The 26,892-nt window shown below is 35.7% G+C and overlaps 2 protein-coding genes across 3 annotated transcripts in view; one reads left to right on the top strand and one right to left on the bottom strand.

Annotated features, from left to right (window-relative positions):
• frc (fringe connection) overlaps positions 1–26,892 on the top strand; it is a 267,265-nt gene that overhangs the window by 99,574 nt on the left and 140,799 nt on the right. The window contains exon 1 of one of the 2 annotated variants that reach the window (XM_069846483.1): positions 8,765–8,844. The exons of the other annotated variant lie outside the window; for it this stretch is intronic. The gene's annotated coding sequence lies outside the window, so the exon portion shown is untranslated. Of the gene's footprint in view, positions 1–8,764; positions 8,845–26,892 lie in introns of those variants that run through there. 2 annotated transcript variants of the gene reach the window in all.
• On the bottom strand, positions 793–14,123 carry LOC138713938 (general odorant-binding protein 56d-like). Its single transcript, XM_069846487.1, has 9 exons — positions 14,022–14,123; positions 12,299–12,374; positions 10,478–10,539; positions 9,797–9,832; positions 8,723–8,825; positions 4,915–4,979; positions 2,690–2,733; positions 1,837–1,974; positions 793–894 (listed from the first exon to the last, which is right to left on the bottom strand). The coding sequence occupies exons 1-8, from the start codon at positions 14,085–14,087 to the stop codon at positions 1,971–1,973; spliced, it is 456 nt and encodes a 151-aa protein (XP_069702588.1). The 5' UTR covers positions 14,088–14,123; the 3' UTR covers positions 793–894; positions 1,837–1,970.

Genomic DNA, 26,892 nt, shown 5'->3' with positions numbered 1-26,892 from the left:
CACATTTTTTAAAATGGTGGCCGTTTATTTCGATACAGGCTTCAGTTCTTTAGTGCATATTATCGCACTATAGACTATTGTACCTAATCCCAATTACCAGTTTCGTCCTTCGTACTAGTAACTCATGTTGAAATAATTATGTACCTACTCTATAAAAGAGTACCTTACGTACTGTAAATTCAATCTTCACTTCTGCCCGATCTGAAAAGATGAAATTACTCAGACATGCTATCTACTGTCCGTCCAAGTGGTTACGTCGTAGGGTCGTAGAAAGGGAGGAAATCACCTGACAGTTAATTACTTAACGAGGCCCTTTTATTTAAGTTATTTTAAACAGTTGTATAATATTACGTAGACGTCCAATTCCTAACAGAAATTAATGTTCTCAGAAAAGAGCTAAGACAGCCCAGCCACTAGCTGGCGAATAAAAGCAGGTGGGGGAAACCGGGATACGACGTAGGCAAATGGACGACAGTACCTGTGCGAAAATGATTCAATATTGAAAGCTCTTTCGTCACTGGAAAACGCGAACATATTTTTGAAACGTACTGTTTACTATGACCGTAAGGCTACTATGACTGTATATGCGGTCTTGAATCTGTGTAGAGGACGGTTGAACTTCATTAGTAGAGGAGGTGGGAGTGAAGTACAATAAAAATTGAAGTAAAAATAAAATGATGTCCCTGTATAATTGGGGCACGGTAATCAGTGAGCTGGATTTTAACCTGAGGTGAGGAAGGTTCCTAAAAAACTGCCATAAAGTAGCGGTGTGTATATTAAAGAACAGACCAGTTCCCTACCATAAGTGCTTTATTAGTGCGATAGTGTTAGTGTACAGTCCATGTGGCGCCGGCGATTACTGGAGCTTCAGCAGAGTAGCGGAGCTTCAGGAGGCTGCAACAGGGCAAGAACACGCGGTCACCAGCCAGCAGAGTAGCATGTCAAAATGTATACCAAGTCATACCAAACAAATGTACATATAACATACGTTTACACACAGTAAAACATTTCCCTGACATTTCTGTCACAATTTTATGAATGAACAGCAACCAGGACGTTCTTAACATCAGCTGTACCAAACATCGCATTAGATTCTTTGTCCTCGACCATGCCGAAATGTAGTAATTATACACCTGGTAGCAGCCCTTAAATGGACACCACTAAAGTACCCCTATTCATTAAACTTCAGGTGTTCCACCAATCAGAAAACACCATTGTAGCAATATGAAAGCGCAAGTATCGATTATTCTCGCATATGCAGTCGAAAGACAACTAGCGAAACGTAACGGAGGCTGGAAATCCAATACTGTCGCAGAAGGTTATGTTCTGTTACTATAATAATTAGCGTTAATTGTAAATAATATTCAAATAAATTCAATGTCTAAATCAATTTCAAGGTTATATCAAGATTAATGTCTATTTTACTCTATAGATTATATCAAGGTCAGTGGCATTTGTTTCTCGGAAAAAAATCAATACTTTCGCGTCTGCGCACATCTCACAATTTACGAGATATTGCACAAGGTCAGGTCCGCTCCCCAGTCAGATAAGAATAACATGAATACTTATGAATACATATGAATAATTATGAAACTCGCTTGCGCTCGTTTCATAAACATACTCGCGTCTTAATTGCTACCATTATAGGCTCGTTGCATAATGTACTATTCTAATGTGAATACATTGCGGAAGGAGTTTTCTGTAAATACATTGTTGTCACAGAAATCTGTAGAATATGCGTTAGCCGTCTGAATCCTTAGTGTGGTGGCGGCGGCGGCGGTCGATGGAAATTAAGCTGTTAACCCCTAGTTGTTTGCCAAATATTAGCTTACTCACCGTGGCTAACTGGAAGAATTGAAATAACTTTGATAAAATTCATCAGGTTTTCAGCCTTTTCGTCGTCGTTGTCATGGTGATAGTGATGCTTCTGGTGATGGTGATGATGGTGGTGATGGTGAGATTTTCTCTCACTATCTGAAAATAAGCAATGTAAAGTTCTCAATATAATAATGTACATGGTGAGTAAATTGCATAGAGATATTCCAAGTTGTCACATCCCTTCTGCCTGTAAACCAAAGATTGCTTTCTCATGACTTCAAGCACTGTGAGATATAGGATCCATAGCAGAATGATTCAAACTCATTATTGTTAGAGATATAGCCTATTTTTTTTCTAAAGTTTTATTTTGGTATTTGCTTATTATCAACAGTAATCTCACTAGAGGTTTTGATTTATCTAGAGAAAATCAACACTCGAGTGGGATTTAATTGACTATTACACGATTAGAAGAAAGTATATAAAGATTAGAAGGAATAAAGTACTCTAACGCAATAAAGTATTAACTGACTTACTAAAATTCTATTTAACTAAGGTTAGCTTCAACAACGATTTTTCTAAATACCAAAATAACGTTACAATGTAGCCACAGAACTTTAATGAATTCATTCAATATTAATTCCATGCACAAACAGAAATGCTCTTTCTGTAACAGGAAGATTTGTTTCGCGTTGAAATTTGGAAACTTAATTTATATTATGTCTATACTTCCTCCACACTGCAGTATAGTTAAAGTAAAAATAGACTAATTAGGATAGATTTCATGCCGAAAGTTCTGGTATCAAAGCCGCTTTGATCATGAGTGCAATGTTTCGTTGTTTTCTTTAAATAAATGGATATTTTTAGTACTTACAGTTTTGTTGCGTTTTCCCAGTAATGCAAAGCAAGCGAGTACAGCTGAAATAAAAACAAAAAATACATCAGCCTCTTTACATTCAAGGAAAGCGACAAGTTTCTAACACAAATAAGGATTACCAGAAAGAATAAGAATAAGTTTGTATCTTTTTTAATATGAAGCATTTTCTTCACTGCAGAACTGCTTATGCATCCTCACGGTGATAGGCTGAACCTATAGCATCAATCTGAACTGAAACTTGCTACAGCTGAACAGTTGTTGCGCTTTCCAGTTGTCAACATGTACAAGTTAGTATTGGGGCGTCGTAGTTTAAGTGTGATGATTTACCAGAATGAAGCTGTTATTGCTTAATTGTTAATTGAAGGGTTGAGCACGGATAACCTGCCGCCTCATCACACTTGGTGTGAATCCAAACTTTTTCCTAAATAAATTAATGCGATATACAATGAATAGCCTAATGAAAACAACGAAGTGTCTGTAACCTTCACATCAAATGCTGAGAATGTTCTCCACTCTGTATTTATTGATTAAAGGAATAGGAGTAGAGTTGGAATATCATCGTTAAAGTTTGTCCTGAATAAAAATAAAAATAGTAACGGGTTATAAAAATTTAAGAAAAAATGTGTGTACTTTTCCGTTAACCACACCGTTTATTGTAGGGAAGAAATAATGAACTTCCTGAAAACTTTTAAGTTACGCGTAAACACGAGCTCGTAAATTACGTACATGAATGACAAACATAAAACACATAAAAATAAATATTTTAAATAAATATATAATACAATTTATTGTATGTTGTCGTCTCGAGTGTATTATTTTATGTATTTAAACATTCTACAGCTGCAGAAATGTATTTTTTATTATCTATCCAAGCAAAGAAACATCCTATTGCATTACGACGCCGTGGTGAAGGTTAAAACATCGAGTACACATTAATGTAGGTTTCTTTAATCTAGCATAATGGTTAATTACATTGCACTGATTTGAATTGTCATAATATCTGTAAAAACGTTAGTTATAATTAAATATTCACTGGACTATATTTTATAGCGTATATTGACTTTGGCTTTTAACCAATCACAGATCAGTCAGTGACGTCATATTATTTTGGCTTGAAAGACATTAGAATGCTTTCTAATTCTTTAATTTGCTTTAGAGGTAAGTGTTGAGTTCAGTGGTTAATTTCCTTTGATGTAAAACTATGAAAGAAGATTGTGTGAGAGTAGTGTCACTATTGAGAACTATTGCAAGTATTTTAAAGTTTGTCCATTTGTATAATCTTTGGCTTTGACTTCTCCCGTGGTTAGGAATTCTAGCGGCCAGTTTGTCCAAGTAATGTTTAATTTTGCTTAACGAATGTTAAATTAACAGCCTGTTTATTTTTAAAGCTTTGTTAATGTATTTCCATTTGTTCAACATAATTTTCTTTAAGATAACCAACACTTAACTATAACGTCTGTTAGCACTATTTTAACTACTCAACAGCAGTTGGTAATGATTCTACAAATGTGAGACAATTTTTGATTGGCTAAAATTAATCTTTAAATTCTATATTATAGAGTGAGTCATGAAACTTGCATAAAATGACAAGCTGTTATAGTAGGCCACGCTCCACAAACAAACAGTTGACAAATGAAAGTTGTAGGTGACGTGCTGAATAATAATTACGAAGTAAGGTTATATTCCCTCATTACTATTATGGACACGAAATACGAAAGAAATAAAATAACACTGATGTATTTAAACAGTCCAAAGTATTTTTTAAATGTTATATTACCAGTCATATGCTAAACATTCCCTACAGAGAGACACAAAATATTAATTTCGCAACTTCTATTCGAACAGCTGTGGAGACATCGGCCATATTTAACTAACTGTTAAACGAGTTAACTGCCCGAAATCCTACATTTAAAATTAACAAACTGTTAACAATCTGTTAAACCAAACTGGTGTTGAAAACATACAATTTTATTAATTAACAAACTGTTTAGAGTTTAACAGTCGTTAAATTTTCTAACAATACTTGGAAAAACCGGTCATAGGTCAGATATCTTTTAACGCCAATCTGCACACAACTGCAGCCTATCACACGCACATTATTTCAAGCTTAGAGCATACGTACAATATTACAACACACAGATCCCTTGAATGCGTCAGCAGTGAGATTTGTAATTGTGCGAGTGATTATAAAGCTTGTTATCGTCTGCAGTAGAGCGCCTTACCTCCGGGTTAGCGTTGTGGTAGCACTTGTGGATCTGGTAGGCCGTGTCGCACGGATCAGCGCCCACTGAAAGTGACAACAAGCAGAGCTGAAGGTGAGATCTAATTACAGAGGCAGTTCTGGTCAGTCGACACCTTCTGATACGCATACGGGCTGAAAAGGAGACTGACTTCTCTGAAGGATTCTGTTTCCCTTCACATTACTACATACCACTACTCAATTTCCAGCATCATCGGCAGCACATTGAAAGCCTTGCTTGGTCTAATGATAATTTATTGTCAGTATTCTCTGTGGGCTTCCAATTCCGTGTTGTTGTGACGTCTTCTATTATTTCGCCCTCTAATCGTAGGCCGCCCATTATTTCGTTTTCTCTAAATTGTGTACGCAGTTAAGAAGGAATATTGCACAGATAATTTTATTGCGGTCTGTACACCGAATTTTCACAAAAAAAAATGAAATACTGGTTTTTATCGTTTTTCGGTAGTTTAATATGTGTAAAATGATAACGTGATTTTATTTATTTTAATTGTCTGGTTTTAGCCATATCTTCAGCAAAAATATTGTAATAATTCTTAATGCAAAAAATGTTATCAATGAATTTTTTTTTTTTTGCCAACCGCTCAGTGTAATTTTAAATTTATTTAGTCGGTTGTATACATAAAAGTATGTTACATAATTATGCCCTATTTTTTCTACATTTGTATCTTTTATAACCCAAAATTGAAGAATTTAACATTGCAAGATATGGAAACTTTGACATCATTTTTCTGCACTTTATTATTTTTGTGACTTTGGTACACTTTTCTCAGAAAGTATTGTACCCAGAAAGCTGAAATTAATATACAATATCAATGTGGTGGCATTTTACACAGTAGATTAAAAAATTAAGTTTATTTCTAACTTCAGCAAAAATAAAAAATAATTTGCAGTCATTCTTAATGCAAAAAAAAAAATGTTATCAATGAATTTATTTTCTTTTACCAACTTCTCAGTGAAATTTTTAATTTGTTTAACCGGTTGTATACATAGAGATATGTTACATATGCCTTATTTTGTCTACATTTGTTTCTTTTATAACTTCTGAGAAAAGTGCACCCAAAATTAAGGAATTTAACATTGTGAGATATGGAAGTACAGTCTCCCCTTAACATAATTTGAGTATAAATTGATCTTAGTTTCCGAGGTACAGCAGATCGATTGCTTTATGGTTAATACAATTAAAGACAAGAAAAAGACTGTGGGGATTTACAATTGAATCCACTGAAGTCTACACGAGAACTGCGATTGTAGGGATCATATATCGCAGCAATTTAATTTCTGTTATATCATTCTTCTGCCTACGTGTCTTAATACTTTTCTGCAATTTAAAACTTAAAAGAATTAAGACCGACACAGTAGAAGGAAGTGCCGCTGAGCGTGTAATAGCCAACAATTAAGTTCCAGTGCTTTCTTCACCTCGGCACTATAGTCCCGTCGCTCTAATTTCCGGTAGCCAATCGCGTTGCAGGTCGGCTACATTTAAACGTGTGCGTCTTGTGATTCGCTTATGAAGACGTTATTCATTTCTTAAGGCTCGATAAATACTTAATATAATCGCCCGCCATTTTGGCTCTTTCGTTGGCGTTCGCAGATAGCACACGAGGACGTTATTTGCCGCTCAATTATTTTCTGAATTACAGTGCGTTTGATTTATTATCATAGGAGCTACGACATGATAATGTTTAACGGTGTGGCAAATAGATTCCTCGTATGGTAGCTCGGCAACGAAAGAACAAAAATGGCGAACGATACTACCTACCTAGACTTTATAGAGCCTTGACTTCCTAAGACGTAAGCAAAGAGGAGGAGTCACGCCGGGAATAACAAAGTCGCGACTATAGAAGACAGTGCCGTGGTCAGCATCACACTTCCAATAGAGATACGATCAAAACTTAGCCTAATATATTTTATTTTAAACTCAAATTCTTTGAACAAAACATGTAATTCTTCAACCGTTTGTTAGAGGCGTGGGATACATAATACTGCATTGAAATTGAATGAGAGGAGAAACATTAGAAGGTACGTGAAAACGCGTCCTTGCAAGGGAGATCGGAGCTGAGAAAAACTGAATATGTGAGCTCCAAGCCTGATGACCATTTGTCTCACTCCGAGTTTCGCAGCTCCACTGAAGGAGCTCTAGAAAATTTTGAAGGCGAAAAAGTAAAAAATGGACGTAACCTATTGGGTACCACATTCGGGGGAAGGGGGAGGGCGTTAGAGGAGCTGACTGTAGTATCGGAAAAGAAACGTCGGGAGTTGTGAGTCTGCGCATTGAAAGGTCCAGTGACATTTGGAGTAACCTCGCTCTTGTAACAGGGAAATATATGAAAGCTGAGCCGGGCATCTACGTCGAAAATTTGTATTTTTTTTAAATTTTGGAAACGTTACGGGGGAGAGGATGCAGGTCCGTGGCCCATTGTTACATTTATCTTAGCGCCTTAGGAAACCCACGGAAAAACCTCGGGCAGGATGAGTTGTCTCAATTTCAGAGACTCTTTGGTGATTCCATCGATCGATGAGAAGGTACTATTTGTGACGTGATTCTATTATAGCCCGGGTTAGGACAAAGCGGTTCCATTACTCAAGCGGTTTTAACAGAAGATGACTGTTCATCTATCTAAACCTGGGGATGGCCGTATGGCTAGTGGACCCGTCTGGTGTCTTCGCCGTTCCCTTTGGATTGGAAGTAGAGACAAGTGCTTAAATTTAGATATAACACGTCGAATATAATTGCTGGAAAATATGGCTACAAGTGTAATGTTCAAAGTGATATGTGTAGTCCCTAAAACATGACATTTCCAAGTTTTGTTGTTTAAGTAATTGGTGATTCTTGTGCTGTAAGACTATGAAAATGATCCACTTTTGCCATACATTTTACACATATAAAGGAATTTACATTTACTTGTCAAAACTATGTATTTCCAAGACTGAAACTCCTCAGATATCATCAGATCCAAAGTTTTCAGAATCCATATCAACGCCGAAAACAAAATTGCGTGACACAATACAGAATTGAAGTTAACTTCAGCAAAATATCCATCAAAAGTAATGTGAAACATATAACAATTTGTGTCCATTTTTGTGTGTGTGCGTGCGTGCGTGCGTGTGTGTGTGTGTAATTTAAGAACAGAAGTGAACTGTTTTTTTTTGTAATATTGAATTCTGCCATCTCATATCTTTGAATTATTATTATTATTATTATTATTATTATTATTATTATTATTATTATTATTATTTTAATCGTTCTGTGTACAAAATCGCGTTAAGTAAATATACTATTACTAATTTGCACTCATTGTTGACAACCTGAATAGGACCATAACAAAATAGTACAAATTCTTCACTTTTCTAATACGAATATGCTAATTGCTATTAACACACGGATAATGTTATCTTCTCAACGTCCCAGTTTGTTAACTGGTTATACGTATGTAAAATGAAATTCAAATTCTCGCTACAAACAGTTCAGTCTTATCATTGCAATTGGATGTAATGATTTTGCGAGTGATGTTTAAATCTTAAGTCACTGATCACGAAAATTATAGTTATTATAGTGCATTCATTAAAAAAAAAACTTCAAAATTATTTAATAATTTTAAGATTCTAGTAGATAACAATATGATGGCGAAGAATTAGCGGAACGCAAGATAAATCGCGATGTAGGCAGAAAACATGTGGCTGGAGTACAGTTCCGCTCAGAGACAGTCAAGGATTGAGCTACGAGGACTTGCAGTTTACTGAAATAACATGTGCCTAGTAATAGTGCCTACCTGTAGTACTGCAGAACTTAACAATGCGATGACCTTCTTCCAGAATCTCTGGCGGCACGTTTTCCAACTCTTCGTCTATGTTAAATTCGCCGTGATCGTTGAGCTGAAATAAACGGAAGTTGGTAAGTAGTGATTTCTTATTTTACATAATATCGTAAAACACTGCGTGTGGAGTAGGTTTGTTATGAACTCTATGTCAGCTAACAATTATCATTACACTGACTATTTCGCTCATGTACCAATGGAGTGTAAGAATCTATTGAGTTTCAATGAGTCAATCCCAACTATCAATTGCAATTTTATCGGAACAGCCTTGTCGCACCTGATGCGCGTTTGTTTAATATCTTATCGCACCTGATGTTCGGATGTTAAATACTTTCATTGTTTCCTTAACGATACAGTGGGCCGTGATATTGCCGTGCTAGCAAAAGTAGTCTATTAAATATTTTAATTTATAATATAATCCGTTTCTGTATGTTGTAAATTATTTATTAATATATTCGCGAAATAGTCTTATTGAAATATCAGAGTGTCTCATTTTACCGATAGGTCACTAAATGAAAGTATATAGTTCAAAATAAAATGTTATAACCTCAAATATTTGTTTAATTTTGCTGATTCACTAATCGTAATTTCTACAGCTATTGTCAAATGTTTACCCATGAATTTCATATTGCAGGAGGCCAAGGCCATTCCAATTAATAAAATACATAGCGAACGTAACTAATGCCAATAATTTCAGGTTATTCTTTGAAGTATTCATTACGGTTCATCTTGTATATTAAGTTGGCGATTTAAATAACTTATTTAATACAGTAGTAATATAATTATATTATCTTGTTTTTGTTAATTGTTAACTTAATATTATTCGCGAAATAATCTTATTAAAGTATTACGCGATAATTAACTAGATCTACAGTCATGCGAATTATGGACAAGATGAGGACGTGTGTGATAATAATATAATGTAACCATCTAACTGCTTGTTTCGTTGAAGCTTGCGTATTATACTGAATTAAAAGATTGCATTACGTTCAGATCGTAACATCTACAATTAACAGGGATATTACTTACAGCCAGAAGTTCCACCATAGCACATTTTATGAAGCACTGAAAGGAAAAATAACATTGTCGAATTAATATCTTTGTAACCAATAATCACTCATATATGAATAAAAATCTTAAAAGGCCACAAGGAAGGTAGATGTAATGTTATGAGGGAGACAGCACTGCATTCCCACCCACACAACGTTCGCTGAGTATCCAGGTTTCGAACTCGTCCCTTTACTAGCGACGATCGACGAATGGAGATATGACAGAATGACGTTAATTCGAAGGTAGGGAAACGGTAGAATCACGTCCACATGCCTCAACAGAGGTGAACGATCATCCAACCAGAACGAAGGTGTCGTGTGGTTAGCACTATGATTCCCCCAGCGTTATAGCTGGTTTCCGAAACCGAATTTCTTTACCTATCGTAGCTCTCCAAATTCATCACGAAAATTTCTTCCCAGCGAGGATTCGAACCAACGCGCATTCAGTAACTCATGATGCCCTAGATCACAGCGCTACGGCAAAGGACGTGTTTCTTAAAACCGTGCAATAAAGATATATTTCAGTTACTTTTCGGTTAATATGTCGTACCGTCTATTAAATCGGTTGTATTATCAAAATAGAACAGGTAATGTACATTCAAACGCTAAGGAAATTTTAGAAAAAGACTTTGCTAATAAATGTAAAATGATGAAATCTTACCTTGTACTTGTGTTCTGGTTCTATATTGTCGATTTCAGCCTTGATAAATTTTTCAAAATATCCTAGAAAAAGATGATATAAATATTTCAAGCATGTTGATGTGTTATTTAGAGTATTGGTAATTAAGGGTATGTTAGGTTCATTATTATAGATGCTACAGGTGGTAGTGTTCTTAATTGGATTGTTTTTTCTACCACTTCAATAACTTGTTGACTTTTTCATGCATTTCAGCTCTCTCTCAAATTCACCCATAGAAACAATGTTTGGTAAGACGGAAGATTTGTAGAATAAGAGGATGTTAACATTACTATCTGGACTGCTCCTCTTGCAAATGGTACATTATCATTGTCAACATCTGCACTAAAATATAACAAAAAAAAATGGTCTCACCATCTTTGCTGGTTCTTTCCGACAATATCCTTCTATGGATGGTTCTCAAAATTATATAAGGGAATAGTGGGTACAGTGAGACACAAAATATTAAGACATATGTATGCAAGTGAAATTTCAAGTGTTTTAAAATCAAGTGCAATAGAAATATACATTAAAACATGGAGTACAATAATACATAAACAAAAATGTTAATATATAAATGACATAATATACAATATGTGTTTTTCAAAAAATGCAAATGTCTCACTGTTCCCATTCAGGAGGGTACAGTGAGACACCACAGTGTCTATTAACGGACATTGAAATGATTTACATTTATTTCAAAAGAAAGGAAAACTTGCTGTCTCTTTATCTTGCCATGTTGTGTAGGCTTATTTAAATTCATTTTGATGTCTGACTTCGAAACCATTTAAACATCTGGAACATTTTGAAAAGTGAATTTTCCATGACCTTTCAAACTTTTGCGAAAAAATAAAATGGATTTTTGGTGACAACAAAGCTTATAATTATAAGAATTTAATTTAATTCTTTATTATTTTTTAATATTTTCTTAAATGTTGTGAATAATTTTTTATTTAAGAAACCATTAAAATGTAATATATCCATTATTTTAAGCTATAGTTCCTAAATTGGTTACTAGTATGTTCATTTTTAATGTTAGTTATTGGTAAATGTAATATAATTACAGTTTACTTTTGCAAATCATTGGTAAATGGGAACAGTGAGACGTCTCAGTGTACCCTTCAATGGCATGTCTCACGTTCCCTTTACGCATAGTTCGTTTAAAAATGGCACCTTCACTTCAAAATCAAAACAAGAAAGACGAAACTTTGCCAAACGTAACGTCAAATGCCATAGTATTAGGTAACAAAACATTCATATTTCTATTTAATTTGTATATCCAATATAACCTTCATTAAACACAAGCCAAAATTTTACTTCTAGAGTGAAAAATTACGATTTATTTTTTCATCACTCACCTTTATAACTAGAATCAAATCGAGTATGAAAATACTGTTACTTTGCTCATGCAACATACAACTCCACTGTTACAAACATTTCAACATCAAAATTTACCATCTAATAAAAGATGTCACACTGTTCTTCCTGTCTCACTGTACCCACTTCTCCCCTACAACTTCTATAATAAATTGTTGTTGCTGCTTAATACATTCGGGATGCTTCCTACCATAAATTTTCACATCCTTACTGTTGTTATAAGCTATATTTTAAATCAATTTATAAATTATTCATTTATTTTCTATTTGTCAACACGAAACCTGCTTCAAATTTTAACACGCCAATTTCGACATTCTCAGTTAATCTTTCGTTTCCATTCCTTTATTTCCAATGTTCATAAAATGTAAGGTCCTCAGAGATGCTGAGGATTTGTTTATTCCTCTACATCGATAGCTGCAGACCACTCACCGATTTCAACCTGATGCTCCGCCCTGCATTTGGCGTCCACTTCCTTAGCCCTCTCGAAGGCTCGACCGCTGAAACCCTGGGCACAGAAACACATTCGCATTGGACCACTAGTCAAGTTTCTTCGGACATAATCCGATATTTGTATAGTTCCTTTATTTAGTTACGCACATGAACATATTCCGAATGTAACTTATAGCCTAAGGTACCCACTTCGAGAACGGATTCAGCATTTCAAAATAATAGAATCACTTCATGTTAGCATACACGTATCTGATTCAGTTTTTTTTTTTCCAAATTATAGACAATTTTTAGTTCTAGTTTATTTTCATAGGAGGAAGTTAATTTTTGAAACGTTGTCACCTCCTCTTTCATCATCAACAATGGAGAAAGTCTAGTTCACATATTTTCTGAACAATGAACATTTGCTTCTTCCCGCGCTCAGAGATCGATAGCAAGATTTTACAAATTTATCAATTCTTACTAGCCTATTAAGTAATTCAGCAAACATAAAAGCGATACTATTTGGCATTTGGACAAGATTTTATTTGTCATAGTAAACCTACTGCGCAAAAATTATGCTGGCCTCTTTGATTTGTCTTAATTCTTGAGCTACAAACCGCATCTTTATATAAGGGAGGCCTATAGATAAAATATATTAATTCATTCATTCATAGTGTTCTGCCCAAGGGCAGGTCTTTCACTGCAAATCCAGCATTCTCCAGTATTTCCTATTTTCTGCCTTCCTCTTTGTCTCCGCATATGATTCATATATCTTAATGTCGTCTATCATCTGATATCTTCTTCTACCCCGAACTCTTCTCCCGTTCACCATTCCTTCCAGTGCATCCTTCAGTAGGCAGTTTCTTTTCAACCAGTGACCCAGCCAATTCCTTTTCCTCTTACTGATCAGGTTTAGCATCATTTTTTCTTCATCCAAATATATATAAAAAACGGATTTTTCTTTATCTCTGTATATGGTTTGTGATACCCTACTCTGCACATTACCAAAGTTTCAAGTGTGTAAGACGATTGGAAACCCTCCTAATGACGTCATAATTAAATGTCTGTGAAGGTACGCGCTCTTGAAGTGTCAACTTTGAAGTCGTTTTTCTCCCCTATAATATATTGTGCATCTCTCTTCATCTAAATCACTAAAGCCAATTTTGTAGCTAAGAATATGTTTTTTTCTGATATTCACTACACCACACTTAACAACTCTGTGCATTAATTTTTAACTTTCCAACTTTAAAAAGAAAAAAATGTACGTGACATAAAGAAAATAATTTAAAAAATGAAGTTATTTCACAACTACTTATTTCCTTCTCTGTAATCTAGGATGATTTAAAAATGAATGCATAGTTCTCTTTTATCAAAGCAGTAATGCTACATAAAAATATATATTCAGAGTGATTGAATTAAATTTGTATTAGTAGAATTTTGAAAATTTGTCACCTTTAAAAAACTTGAATAACTGAAAAAAGTAAGTGTAAGATGAAAGTCAAATTTTGGTAACTTTATTAGTTTCCTTAAGCACATATGTGAGCCAAAAATGAAAGCTGTAACTAAAAAATGTAGAAAAATTCATTTTCTCTATACTCCTCCCTTAGAAATGCTTTTTATGAACACCATCTAATGTGATGGCAGTTGTTTCATTAAAGACAAACTCTATGAAGCCCTGTCTCCTCTATCTTTAACTAGGACTAACAATTGTCCAAGAACTTACCAGGGCGACATCTACACCCACTACCAGCACGATGGCTGCCAGTGTTGCACAACGTAGCGTCTGCATGGTGCTTAGTAAGACTAAATTGTAATAAGTCAGAAACACCAGCACTCATATTATATATGGCGCCACTAGCCTTGAGCTGAACCGCTGTTAAACCAATAGCAATTATTAAAACCATGAGAAGGCGGCTATTAAAGTGTCAAAGTTGACGAAATAAAACCAACTGTGGACGCAGGAGGACATTAATGGAGGGCTTCAGTGTGTACTTCAACCTGGCCGTCGTGTGTGGGATTTCCCACAGATTCCAATTCAACTGACAAAATATTCAACGGACAACCGGAATTTTCGTCACCGGTGATTTCGTCACATATTACTTTTTGTCACCGATTCACTTTTGTCACCACCATGTTTTGTCACCAATTTAATTTCCTCATCACTATTCGCCACCACAATTTTTCTTCCCTTCGTGTCGCTTCCCTTGCTGATACCTACATAAAATTTTATGGATGAGCTAACCCCAATCTTCGATTACTTTGATGATAATCATGCCATGGGTCGTAGACGTGGCAGAGGTAGACAGCAGCCCATGTTCCCTCCAAATACAGTAGAACCTCTATTATCCGTGGTAACGAAGGGTGTGGTCTGAACGGTTAATCGAAAAAATCGGATAATCAGTACCATAGAAGTCTTTCATAAATTAAGTGTTTCATAATACAGTTTCGTAATTTTCTCCGTGGTCATGTGTTTTAACACATTAGATAGTGGATCAGAAGTTTTAAGTATAGACCTAATAGCTCTGTTGGAAAGAGTGGGTGAAGAAAGACTAATGCTGAAACTTATCAAGAAGAGAAAAGGGAATTGAGTGGATCACTGACTGAGAAGAAACTGGCTACTGAAGGAATCACTGGAAGGGATGGTGAACGGAAAAAGATTTCAGGGCAGAAGAAGATATCAAATAATTGAAGACATTAAGTTATATAGATCATATGCGGAGACTAAGAGGAAGGCAGAAAACAGAAAAGATTGGCAAATGCTGGGTTTGTAGTGACAACACTATGAATGAATTAATGTCAATGACGGGTTTCTAAGGGTCAAGGAAACTTCTATGATGGATTTCCGTGGAAAGATACAAAAAGTATAGGTCTCATGTTATAGATTTAAGTAATTAATACACTTTATCCTTGTTTTTTTATGAAATCTCGCACAGTTTAACTGCAATATCATATTCCGATGCGAGATGAACAACAGTTCGTCTTTTTCAAACCACTCAATGATATGCACTTCTCTTCGATACTCAGCACAACATCTATTCTTTCGGCACTTCTGGAAGACATTATTGAGAGAAATTAAACATGTCACTCGAACAGTAGGTCATAATATGTAAGGGCAAAGGTTTTTAATATCACTCTCTATAAAAAAAAAATACGTAAGTTACTAATGTATTGTTCAGTACTCAATACGTTTCCTGCACAATAAAGACGGATAATCCAACAATCGGTTAATAGGATGACGGATAACCGGGGTGCTACTGTACATGGAATTATTACAGTAGTACCAGGGAAAACCTGCCCAGAACAACAAATACTTGCGAAGCGTGGCGTAGACGTCTCATTACTTTAATGGGCAAAGCACATCCCTGCGTTTACCATGGCCTTCAGTTGCTATAGATGGAGACTGCAAGGATACATCAGGACATTGAGAAATTAGAAGCAGGTCAGTCTCCACCCAGAAAAAAGAAGAAATACCCGTCCTTAGATAACAGAATTGCACGAATTGTCGACAGGTATGAAGCCTATAGAACAGGGAATAACATCCTTGAATACCTACGTGTCACAACTTCAGTGGAAATTTTGGTTGAAACTCTTTAAAACAGGCTGAATGTATGAAACTTCAAACTCCATGTTAATACAGAGCATTATACAATGATGGTTTTGGATTCATAATGAAAACAGCCTAAAAGTAATTTTTTGCATTATTTTGGTTACGAAATCCCCTCAATATAAAAAATGATCACAGAATGTATATGATGACGAAATATCTTCGGTGACAAAATCTTCTCAGTGACAAAAAACATGACCAAATTTTTTTGATGACCAAAAAACTAATTACGAAAAATAGGTGACATATTATAAGTGACACGAGATTACGAAATAAACTGGATAGCTAGACAACCTCTACCATCTTTCTGGAAGCAGTATTTTAAATTGCATTGCATTATTTTAACTTAAGTGCCTACTGATAGCAGAGCACCAGAAGAATCGGAAGCAAACTAGTCATGTTGATTTCTTGTGTAACAAGTCAGTGCCGGAATTTGAAAGATTTTGTAGAAAAAAGTGAGCAATTGAAGTCAGATCTGACTTTTGAAGAACCCTGTGCTAACTAATCACCCTCCATGTAGATAACGTTTACACATTTGAATGAACTCGCATTAGCAAATGCAATGAAAGAAGCGCATCAAATTGTAACGAGGTGAGTTTTGATAAATACGAGGCTTCTACCCAATATTGTGTCCTACGCAGCACGTGCTAATTGATGTCTGGGAACGCATAAATGAAAATGGTTAGTTTTTAGCTATGACGATTTTGTTTTTACAGTTCTTTTATTGCATTTTGTTTTTAATCTTTACTTCATATTATGAATGAATAGAGAAAACCGCACGACACTAGAATCGCAACCGTCACTATACAGGGTGTTTCTGAGGTGGTGTTACAAATTTTCAGGGATGATGGCGAAGGGCACAAGTATCAATTTGAGATAACGAACCATGGTCCGGAAATGACTGAGTCGAAAGTTATAAGCAAAAATAGTTGTGTGGAAATGGAATTGTAATTTCGCACCACGTGCCCTACCTCCCTCAACTTTTGGAACAGTCGTGGAAAGATGGTATGGGCCGGATGTCTCCTACGTGGTTACTTGTCCCAATACAATCTGTGAGCTTGTCTACTGTTCCCATTGGCTCATCCGTATTAGAAAATCAGGTCTGCTTATTCCGCTCTCGTGTACTCCTCCATTTCACTAGGACTGATCGACTGGACACTGCAACTTGTACACATACACTGCTGTCTACAGACGTGCATATCAGGACCGACCATGTCCGTTACACATTACGCTATCTGCATTGCTTTAGTGTAGTTTCCTGTCCCCATCCCTCAGACAGCGCACTTAATGGAATATTGCAAGTAGACAACGTAAACAACGTCAGATGAATACAGTATGTGTAAGATGTACAGATAAATACACATAAATAAGGTGTACAGAGGAATAAAATTATTTCATTTCCACACAACTATTTTTGCTTGTAACTTTCGACACGGTCATTTCCGGACCAGGGTTCCTTATCTCAAATTGATACTTGTGCCCTTCGCCATCATCCCTGAAATTTTGTAACACCACCTCGAAAACATTCTGTATTTCTTTGAATACATGTTCAAACTTCCGACCACTCATCAGTTTGTTTCATATTATGTCATATTGTCTGCAATTTAACCTTCAATTTTATTAATGTGTGTCAAGTCTTGTGTGTATGGTAGTTACCTGATAATTGTATTCCCAGAATGCCATCCGGAATTTTTTATTTCCATTAGGCATTTTTCCTACATTTTCCACACAAAATTTCACTGATAGACAATATTGTCACTGAAGTCTATCAACAATTTACATTACCTCTGAAGTTTCTTTCCTCGTTTTCTTGTTAATTTCAAATCGTCGATATTTCAAGATCAGAAATACACACTGAATGTTCATGTGTAGACTGTACAGGAAGGTAAATGAGACAAAGAATTTCCTTGAAATATTTCGTATTATTATTATTATTATTATTATTATTATTATTATTATTATTATTATTATTAATGATAGTGATGGTGGTGGTACAGACATCCGTAGAATATAGAACAGATTGTCACGATGTGTTGATTTTATTTACTTATTTAGTTTACTCATTTATTTTAATGTCCGTTAAGCAGAGTCTTGTGTTCGAGCCACATCACAGATGTTTAAACAGCCTGGCTTAAGGGATATGATATTCGGGTTTCAGCTGAACTTTATTGATCGTATTTTCTAAATTACTGCATGTAACAAAACTCTTGCGATTCATGTGCCGCAAGAAAAAAGTCTGGGATCGAGCCCAAGCCCCGTCGTTTCAGTTGTCACTTCATTACCCACAAGGCCTTGCAGGACGGGAAATTGTGTAACGAAATGAGCGGCAGCTAGGAACGTCCCACTCAGCCAATCACAGAGATTGGCGGCCAATTTGCAGCTAATTCTCATGTCAGGCCGCACAACGCATTGGCATCGGCGAACAAAGGAAACGCGACCGATAATTATCGAGGAGAGTAGTAATTACGTGATTCAAGATCATCGCTGATGTAAGGAGAGTCAAAGTCATCAGCTTAATGAGGCACTTCCGTTTGATTTCGTTCAGTTCCGGCGCGCTGCTGATTAGTTCCATCTTCTTAACTTGTTAATTTTTTTCTTTACGAAAAACTGGTTATTTGTAAGAAGTCGTCGCTGAACGATTCACATCGTTTATAGTTCACTTCTAGGGTATTGTTACACAACAAGATGGATGCACTGAACGATTCACATCATTTATAGTTCACTTCTGTGAACGATTCCATTGTCTATTGTTACACAACACACTAAACCTGGAGTAATTTAAGCTTATTAATCAAATAAATAATTCTACTTACTGTTTTTATATGCTCACCTGTATGTAATTTCTATTTTATACATATTTCATTGTTATTTTCCATCCGAAGATCATTAAGAACGATGAATATTACTTAATATCTCCTATCTTTCTTCAAATAGTGTTTATATGCCATGTTAATTTTCATTTGTTTTCATAAGTTAACAATGATGCACATTGGGAGCAACTTATAAGAAATTATTTTCCTGTACAATCCACGCTATATTCACGTTGTTTTGGAATTATTAATCGAAGATGGTTTGCTTATTGTTTATTACACGCACATTTGTATGTAATTTCTATTCCATACGGTTTTTTTTCTATCCCCCGATCATTAAGAATGGTGAATATTGTTCATGCTTGTTTCTTGTATTTCTTAAAATAATGTTATGTGGCATGTTAGTTTTTATTTTTCGTTATTTACGTAAAAATGATGCGCCAAAAAATAAAAAATAATAATAATTTCGTACTCACTCCACATCCTATGTATTCACATTTGTTTTTCAGTGATTTATTAAAGAATGTACCGGTATTTAAAAGACTAATAATTTAGAAACATGTTACATAAATCATCCTTGTGCCAAAAGAGAATGCTCCCTGGACCAAATTATCGTATTTTGCAGTGGTCGTCAGTACTCGCTGAAATGGGTAATAATATAATATAATATAATTATGTTGTACGTAGCATTTAGAAATATGTTACATAAATCATCCTTGTGCCAAAAGAGAATGCTCCCTGGACCAAACTGTCGTATTTTGCAGTGGTCGTCAGTACTCGCTGAAATGGGTAATAATAATATAATAAAATAATGTTGTACGTAGCATTTAGAAATATGTTACATAAATCATCCTTGTACCATAAGAGAATGCTCCCTGGACCAAATTATCGTATTTTGCAGTGGTCGTCAGTACTCGCTGAAATGGGTAATAATATAATATAATTGTTTTGCACGTAGCAAGCGGGGTATTGGGGCTGCAAGCCCTGATGATGATCCTACGTGTAGCACATGATGTAAAAAGCGGGGTATCGGGGCTACAAGCCTCGATGATGATCCGACGTGTAGCACATGATGTAAAAAGCAGGGTATCGGGGCTCCAAGCCCTGATGATGATCCGATGTGTAGCAGATGATGTAAAAAGCGGGGTATCGGGGCTGCAAGCCCCGATGATGATCCGACGTGTAACACATGACGTAGAAAGCGGGGTATCGGGGCTGCAAGCCCCGATGATGATCCGACATGTAGCACATGATGAAAAAAGCGGGGTATCGGGGCTGCAAGCCCCGATGATGATCTGACGTGTAGCACATGATGAAAAAAGCGGGGTATCGGAGCTGCAAGCCCCGATGATGATCCGACATATAGCACATGATGAAAAAAGCGGGGTATCGGGGCTGCAAGCCCCGATGATGATCTGACTTGTAGCACATGATGAAAAAAGCGGGGTATCGGGGCTGCAAGCCCCGATGATGATCTGACTTGTAGCACATGATGAAAAAAGCGGGGTGTCGGGGCTGCAAGCCCCGATGATGATCTGACTTGTAGCACATGATGAAAAAAAGCGGGGTGTCGGGCACTTAAAAGTGCCTTTTCGAAAGCATGGTGATGCGCATTTGACAAACGCAGTGTACGTACTTTCTAATAATCCCTTTTTATTTTTCGTTATTTACGTAAAAATGATGCGCCAAAAAATAATAATAATTTCGTACTCACTCCACTTCCTATATTTACATTTGTTTTTCAGTGATTTATTAAAGAATGTACCGGTATTTAAAGGACTAATGATTTAGAAACATGTTACATAAATCACCCTTGTGCCAAAAGACAATGCTTCCTGGACCAAATTATCGTATTTTGCAGTGGTCGTCAGTGCTCGCTGAAATGGGTAATAATATAATATAATTATGTTGTACGTAGCAAGATCAATTATTCAATTGATAGAATATTTTATGAGGTTGTCATGACTGAGATATCTATTGTCAATTGCTTTTATTTGTCAGAAGGCCTTGACTGACGGGTATATAAGGACCGGCGCTCTTAGAGGTGGAGGTCGGGGTTTGGGATGGCTCACAAGTAACAAGGGAGAGAGACACCTAGTATTTTAAAGATTTATATCGTTCACTGAGTTGATTCAACTAACCTGGAAATAATGTGAATCGTTCAGCGACGACTTCTTGTAAATAACCCGAAAAACTGTAATATATAATATAAAGTACAAGACGATTGCGTTCCAGGAAGTACAGAACTTCAGATCGGATATCGCGTAGTTCAGCATCGTGTCGCTATTGTCGCAGTTGACCACTCCATTTTAGAACCCTTCTGTAATATCTAAGAGAAAAATTGCGTCAATGAAACCAGACATGGCCTACTTTAATGCACAGCTTGGTAAGCAACTACAACGACTTTGCTTCTAGTAAATAGAAGTTAACAGGTTTTCCTTATTCCTCAGTGATAAGAAATCTGTAATAGTAATTTTTATTCATTATATATAATGAATTATATTATAAAATCATGTATAAAATTTGTTTAATATCTGTATGTACAATATATACTCCTATAGTTCTGCTTCTCATAGGAGATTTGTTTTCCCGTATTTTAATTGTTGATGGTATCAGAAAGAGATCATGCAACGTCTCAATTCTCATTATTAAGGGACTCTGAGTCCAGACATTACACATAGTGAGGTATTTACTATTTCATCCAACCAATTTATTTGTATTATACTTGTAGTACGTATGATAGACTTAGATTGGTTAATAATATTGTACTCGTGTGTTATTGGAAGTCATGGTTGAATGCAGCCAATCAGAAAGAGTATGCTCATTGTCTCAACTCATATTCAATTATTATCGAGGAACCACTCAATTGGGAGTTCTTATGTTATATTGGTCATACTAAAGTCCGTCGATAATAATTAACAGAGACAATGAACACACTCCTTCTGGTTGGTTGGATCCAACCATGACTTCCATTAACTTACAATTAATAACCCTAGGTACACATTATGTACTCATATAAAATTAAATTGAATCGATGAAATAATAAATTCTTTATTCATTACTTATAGTGAGAGTTGACACGTTTATCCCGTCAACAATTAAAATATACTAATGATTTGATAATGCGAAACAAAAGTGCTAGTTCTGTCACTGAACTTAAACATTATTTCAATTTATTTAGGTAACAAATTAATGTAAACCAATAGCGTAATAATTCATAATAAATTTTATGCTCGACCATGCCGAAATGTAGTAATTATACACCTGGCAGTAGCCCTTTAATGCACCTCATTAAAGTACACCTATTCATTATAATTCAGTTGTTCAGCCAATGAGAAATCTCCGTTGTAATGATTGTACCGTTATAAAACAGCAAGTATTGATTATTCTCGGATATTCAATCGAAAGACAATTAGCGAAACGTCACGGAGGCTGGAAATCCAATACTGTCGCAGAAGGTTATGTTCTGTTACTATAATAATTAGCGTTAATTGTAAATAATATTCAAATAAATTCAATTTGTCATCTCGTTTTTCAATGTCTAATTTAATTTCAATGTTATATCAATATTAATATTTAGTTTACTCTCTAGATTATATGAAGGTCAATGTGGACATCTGTTCCTCGGAAAAAATCAATACTTTCGCGTCTGAGCACAGCTCACAATTTACAAGCTATGCACAAGGTCACTTCCGCTCTTCAGTCACATAAGAATAAAATGAATACTTCTGAATAATTTCAAGTTAGAAATATGGTCGAGCATAAAAAGTCGTATGAAACTTGACTATAATGGTAATTAAGATGCGAGTATGTTTATGAAACGAGCGCAAGCGAGTTTCATAAACATACTCACGTCTTAATTACAACCATTATAGGCTCGTTGCATAATGTACTATTAACTTACGTTAACTCCATCTCTCTGTGTAGCAGGACCTGACTTATGAATATCGTATTTTCTGCAAATTATGAATCTGTTGCATAACAGATTGGCCACCAAATTATTTGCCTCGCTATTTTGTGTAAAAAAAAATATTTATTTTCCCACTTAAATTTGAATTTTAATTTTTATATTGAATTTGAATTTCCTCTTCACATTTCTGACTTCTACTGCTGTGCGCCTTTGTGTCTATACTTGGACGTCCAGGTTCAGATACTGTCTACTCCACTTCCTTTCTTCATGCCTCACCTCCTTCAGGTACCCAAATTAAGAAAACTTCACTTCCATGTTTTACTTTAAACTATAAAAGACGCAGTTTCATGAAGTAGAGACTCAGTTGCGTTAGATAGACTACATACGAGATGCCCCGTTTCTGCTGACCTCTCTGTAAAGGCTTCGGCTCGCCAGTCTTAGCTATTTCCTGAAATCATTTGCTGTTAGAAATTGGGCTTCTACATAATATTATACAACTGTTTAAAATAATTTAAAAAGAAGGACTCTGTTAAGTAACTGTCACGTGATTTCCCCCACTTCGCTGACCCTGCGACTGATACTACGTGTGTATAAGCAGTGTATGTTAAACAGTGATGTTTATGGACGTTGTAAAAATAGTGTTGTGGAATGTATTGTAAAGTAGTAGTAATATAATAAATTGAACTATCTAAGTAGTTTTTGCAGACTTTTTTTATTGCGCTGTACACTAAATACTCAAAGAATACAATCCCAATTATCTAACCTTTTGCTTTATTTTCTGTCTCTGTCTTGTTATATTTTAATTGGGTAGTGTAAAATAGATCGTCTCTTTTATCTTCCTGTTGGCTCTGGTAAGAATTTTCAGTGGAAGATGCTGTGAGGAATAAAAATGTAAATGTTTTATTTTAAATTGGGTTACTTTTGAAATATCGATGAGGGTGGGAGGGAATACTTTCTGCACAGTTTAACATTTTCGTCACCAGGTGCGCTGCTAAATGCATGGAGTAATTAATTTTTATTTTCGCTACTCGGTGCGCTGCTAGATGTAATAAGTTTTCCTCCACTCAACAGGTAGCAAAAATATCAATTTCTACATTAGCGCCTCTAGCATGTGTTACGGGAAACTGTCAGTTTCGCATCCTATTATATATTTACCCTGGTAGGCTATTACGTTCTTAGGAAACAGTTTCCCATCTTGTGTAGTATGAGGTGATTTTTTGCATTTCTCGCGATACAGCGCTCCATGTGGTTAACAACTGAGATTAGCCTACTAGGAACAATAGACTGCGCCGGTACTATTTCGCATTGTCTGTGAAGAGGCGACAGTAGGGATTCTAATGGCTAGCAACTAAAGTTCAACTGTCACTGGATGCATATTCCCTACGTATTGAGCTTCGTGATTGTATGTACTAGGCTTGGTACTACCGAAATCCCGCGTAAGGTATCAAATGGATTATAAAAAAATCGAAGATAATAATGGGGAAAAGTACGAATATTTCAACTATTGTCATCGTCAGCTGCAGGATTATTATAACAAGTTGTGAACATATTATTGTTAATGTTTATAATAAATAATATGAATTCCATTTTATTTTATTTAATGCGTGGTTCACATTACGCAACCAGTTCAGGTGATAGCAGTATCATTACCTAACCAATTTCGTAATAGAAGTATCATTACCTAACTAGTTGCATAAGGAATGTGTTTGCAACATTTTATTAGGGATGTAAAGTCCACATTACATAATCGAAGGTTCACACCTGTGGAGTAACGGTTAGCGCGTCTAGGCGCGAAACCAGGTGGCCTGGGTTCGATTCCCGGTCGGGGCAAGTTACCTGGCTGAGTTTTTTTTCCGGGTTTTCCTTCAACCCAATATGAACAAATGCTGGGTAACTTTCGGTGTTGGACCTCGGACTCATTTCACCGGCATTATCACCTTCATCTCATTCAGACGCTAAATAACCTAGATGTTGATACAGCGTCGTAAAATAACCTACTAAAATAAAAACATAATCGAAGTGGATAAAGTCACATTACAAAACTCATCTTTCGTAGTAAATATTGATTTTTTGAACTCTAAGACCTTGAAACAACTAACTGTAATATTCATTACAATTCGCTGGACTACTTCATCACTCAGAAAGTGAAAACTGCAATCTTCTATTATTAAATCAGAATCTATCCAAACCTTTTTGACAAAATTCATGGCAAGCTCTTTTATTGTTGATGAGGTCTGTGAACACGCGCCAGTTGATCATCCAGAAGCTGCTGTTGTGGAATTACCAACCAAATCGTTACCATTAGGGTACTGAAAGAACGCGCTCTTTGCGAAAAAAAAAGGCCACTGACGCCAATGGCCCCGGGGTCCAATCGAGGAGCTTGGTGCTTTTTTTTACAGGAGAGGCGAAAAACTAGATCCTTGGAAACCAATGTCGCCGTTATATGTAGATTTATTTTTAACATTCTCATGGGTCATGGAAACATTTTTCAGTCTCAAAATGTGATTAAAATTAATATTCAGATCGTAATTTAAGTTTAAACATCTCATTAATCTTTAATGGGATCCATTCTTTCATTAAGGTGCATTCTTCTACACAATTCATGTAAATTGTAACCTTGACCACAATTTTGTTTATTGGTTATAAAATATGTATTTTGATGCCAACTATAACCCTAATATACCTCAGGGTGAAATAGGGTTTATTAAATTGGATAATTAAAAAAAAATACGTAAAACAGTACGTCTTATTCATCCACAAGCCAATTCTATAAACAATCAGCCATGTTGGATTCGCGAAGCGTGATGGGGAAAAAGTGGTGCGAATGTGGGCTTCTCATTGGCTACTGAAGGAATTGTCCTAATTTGAAACCAAGCCACAGTGGAGTTGCCTACATTTTGATTATAAAGCGCAGAATTAAGAGCTATTTTCCCTGTGTTCTGTTCGTTTTTTAACCTAAACAGTTTCAGAATCGAATTCAGCATAGAAAATTCTATGAGAAACAATCGATATCTCGAAATCGAAAAAATGGAGTTGTCTAACTTTGTTACTATGCTCCTCAATTAGTCTCCTGTCAAATCCAGTACGCTGGTCTTTTCCGAGGATAGAAGGCGGTTGGACCTTACACCTAAACGACATTTCATGCAAGTTGAGAGGTTGCGAAGGCATTTCTTTCCCCTTCTACTTGCCCTGTGTCCGTCAGTAACAGATCGGTAGCTGTTATTTCTTATACCTGCACCCACAAGCTGTACACACCAAAAAATAAAATATTCAATAAAGTGTAGCCTATAAGTGAATATAAAATACAGTGGCACAGATGTTTGATGATTACATGTTTCAGTATATTTTAGTGTCGTTCTTACAATATTTCCAACTAATAATTAATTAAATTAAGGAATGTTAGTTTGTAATATGAAGTCAGGGTGGAGCGACACAGTGCAGATTGTCCCGTTGTGTATGCTTAGAGTAGCAACTAGCGGTGGAGAAAACATTTATCTTCTGCTGTCAGTAGCTTTTTAATGTGCCAGTTGATATAAACAACAATAAAATGAAATAAAAACGCTTAGTATAGATTTTCGAAATATAGATTACCGGTAAACATTTTCAATAATAAGGATTTTCATTAAGTTCAAAGCCAATTAGTCGAACGTTAGTAAGACAGACAGTAGCATCTTCCCCTTCACGGATGGTAAAGAGTGTGAGTAGAGGGGAAAGCCTATCAACCAAACTGAAATGGGGATTAGTCCTAGTACCAAGGTCATAGAAGGAGCTGTCTTGTATAAAATATTTTTTTTATATACGGCACAAGGGGGACTTAGAACTAGTGACAGCTAATCCCTTGGTGTAGCGAAGAAGGTACTGAGAGTATACAGTACAACACGACAGCAAGGTTAAACCAGCCGTCTTCAATTGGTCTAGCCAGCTGTTCAGTTGAGGTTGTGTGTTCTGTAGGTTAAATGTTTACAAATAGATTCTTTTTACGATCGTGTTTTTGTTGTATTTACAGCTATTGTTGTCAGGCCTTGAAAGTTAGAATTCCCACACTGAAGCTTGTTGCTGAGGAAATTATTCTTCATAACATAAAACTATACTGAAACAGACCCATTACAGTTACAGACCCATTATTGTTACTTAGTTATCATTAGTTACAGTTCTGCGAAGCTTTGGAATAATATTGTTCCAAATATTAATGCAAAATAGGCCTATATTGTATTTGAAATTAAAAAAAATATGATCGTACAAAAAAATGTTGTAAAATACACATTTGCGA

This window comes from Periplaneta americana, chromosome 14, assembly GCF_040183065.1.
Source record: "Periplaneta americana isolate PAMFEO1 chromosome 14, P.americana_PAMFEO1_priV1, whole genome shotgun sequence".
Lineage (NCBI taxonomy): Eukaryota > Metazoa > Arthropoda > Insecta > Blattodea > Blattidae > Periplaneta > Periplaneta americana.
This window is presented reverse-complemented; position numbering and strand designations above follow the sequence as displayed.

Excerpts from the sequence above, each read along its gene's own strand:
- LOC138713938 (XM_069846487.1), bottom strand. The coding sequence starts at position 14,087 with ATGCAGACGCTACGTTGTGCAACACTGGCAGCCATCGTGCTGGTAGTG. Across the intron at positions 8,826-9,796 it reads CTATGGTGGAACTTCTGGCT|CTCAACGATCACGGCGAATT; the intron begins GTAAGTAATATC and ends CGTTTATTTCAG. Across the intron at positions 4,980-8,722 it reads TAAGTTCTGCAGTACTACAG|TGGGCGCTGATCCGTGCGAC; the intron begins GTAGGCACTATT and ends TGTCACTTTCAG.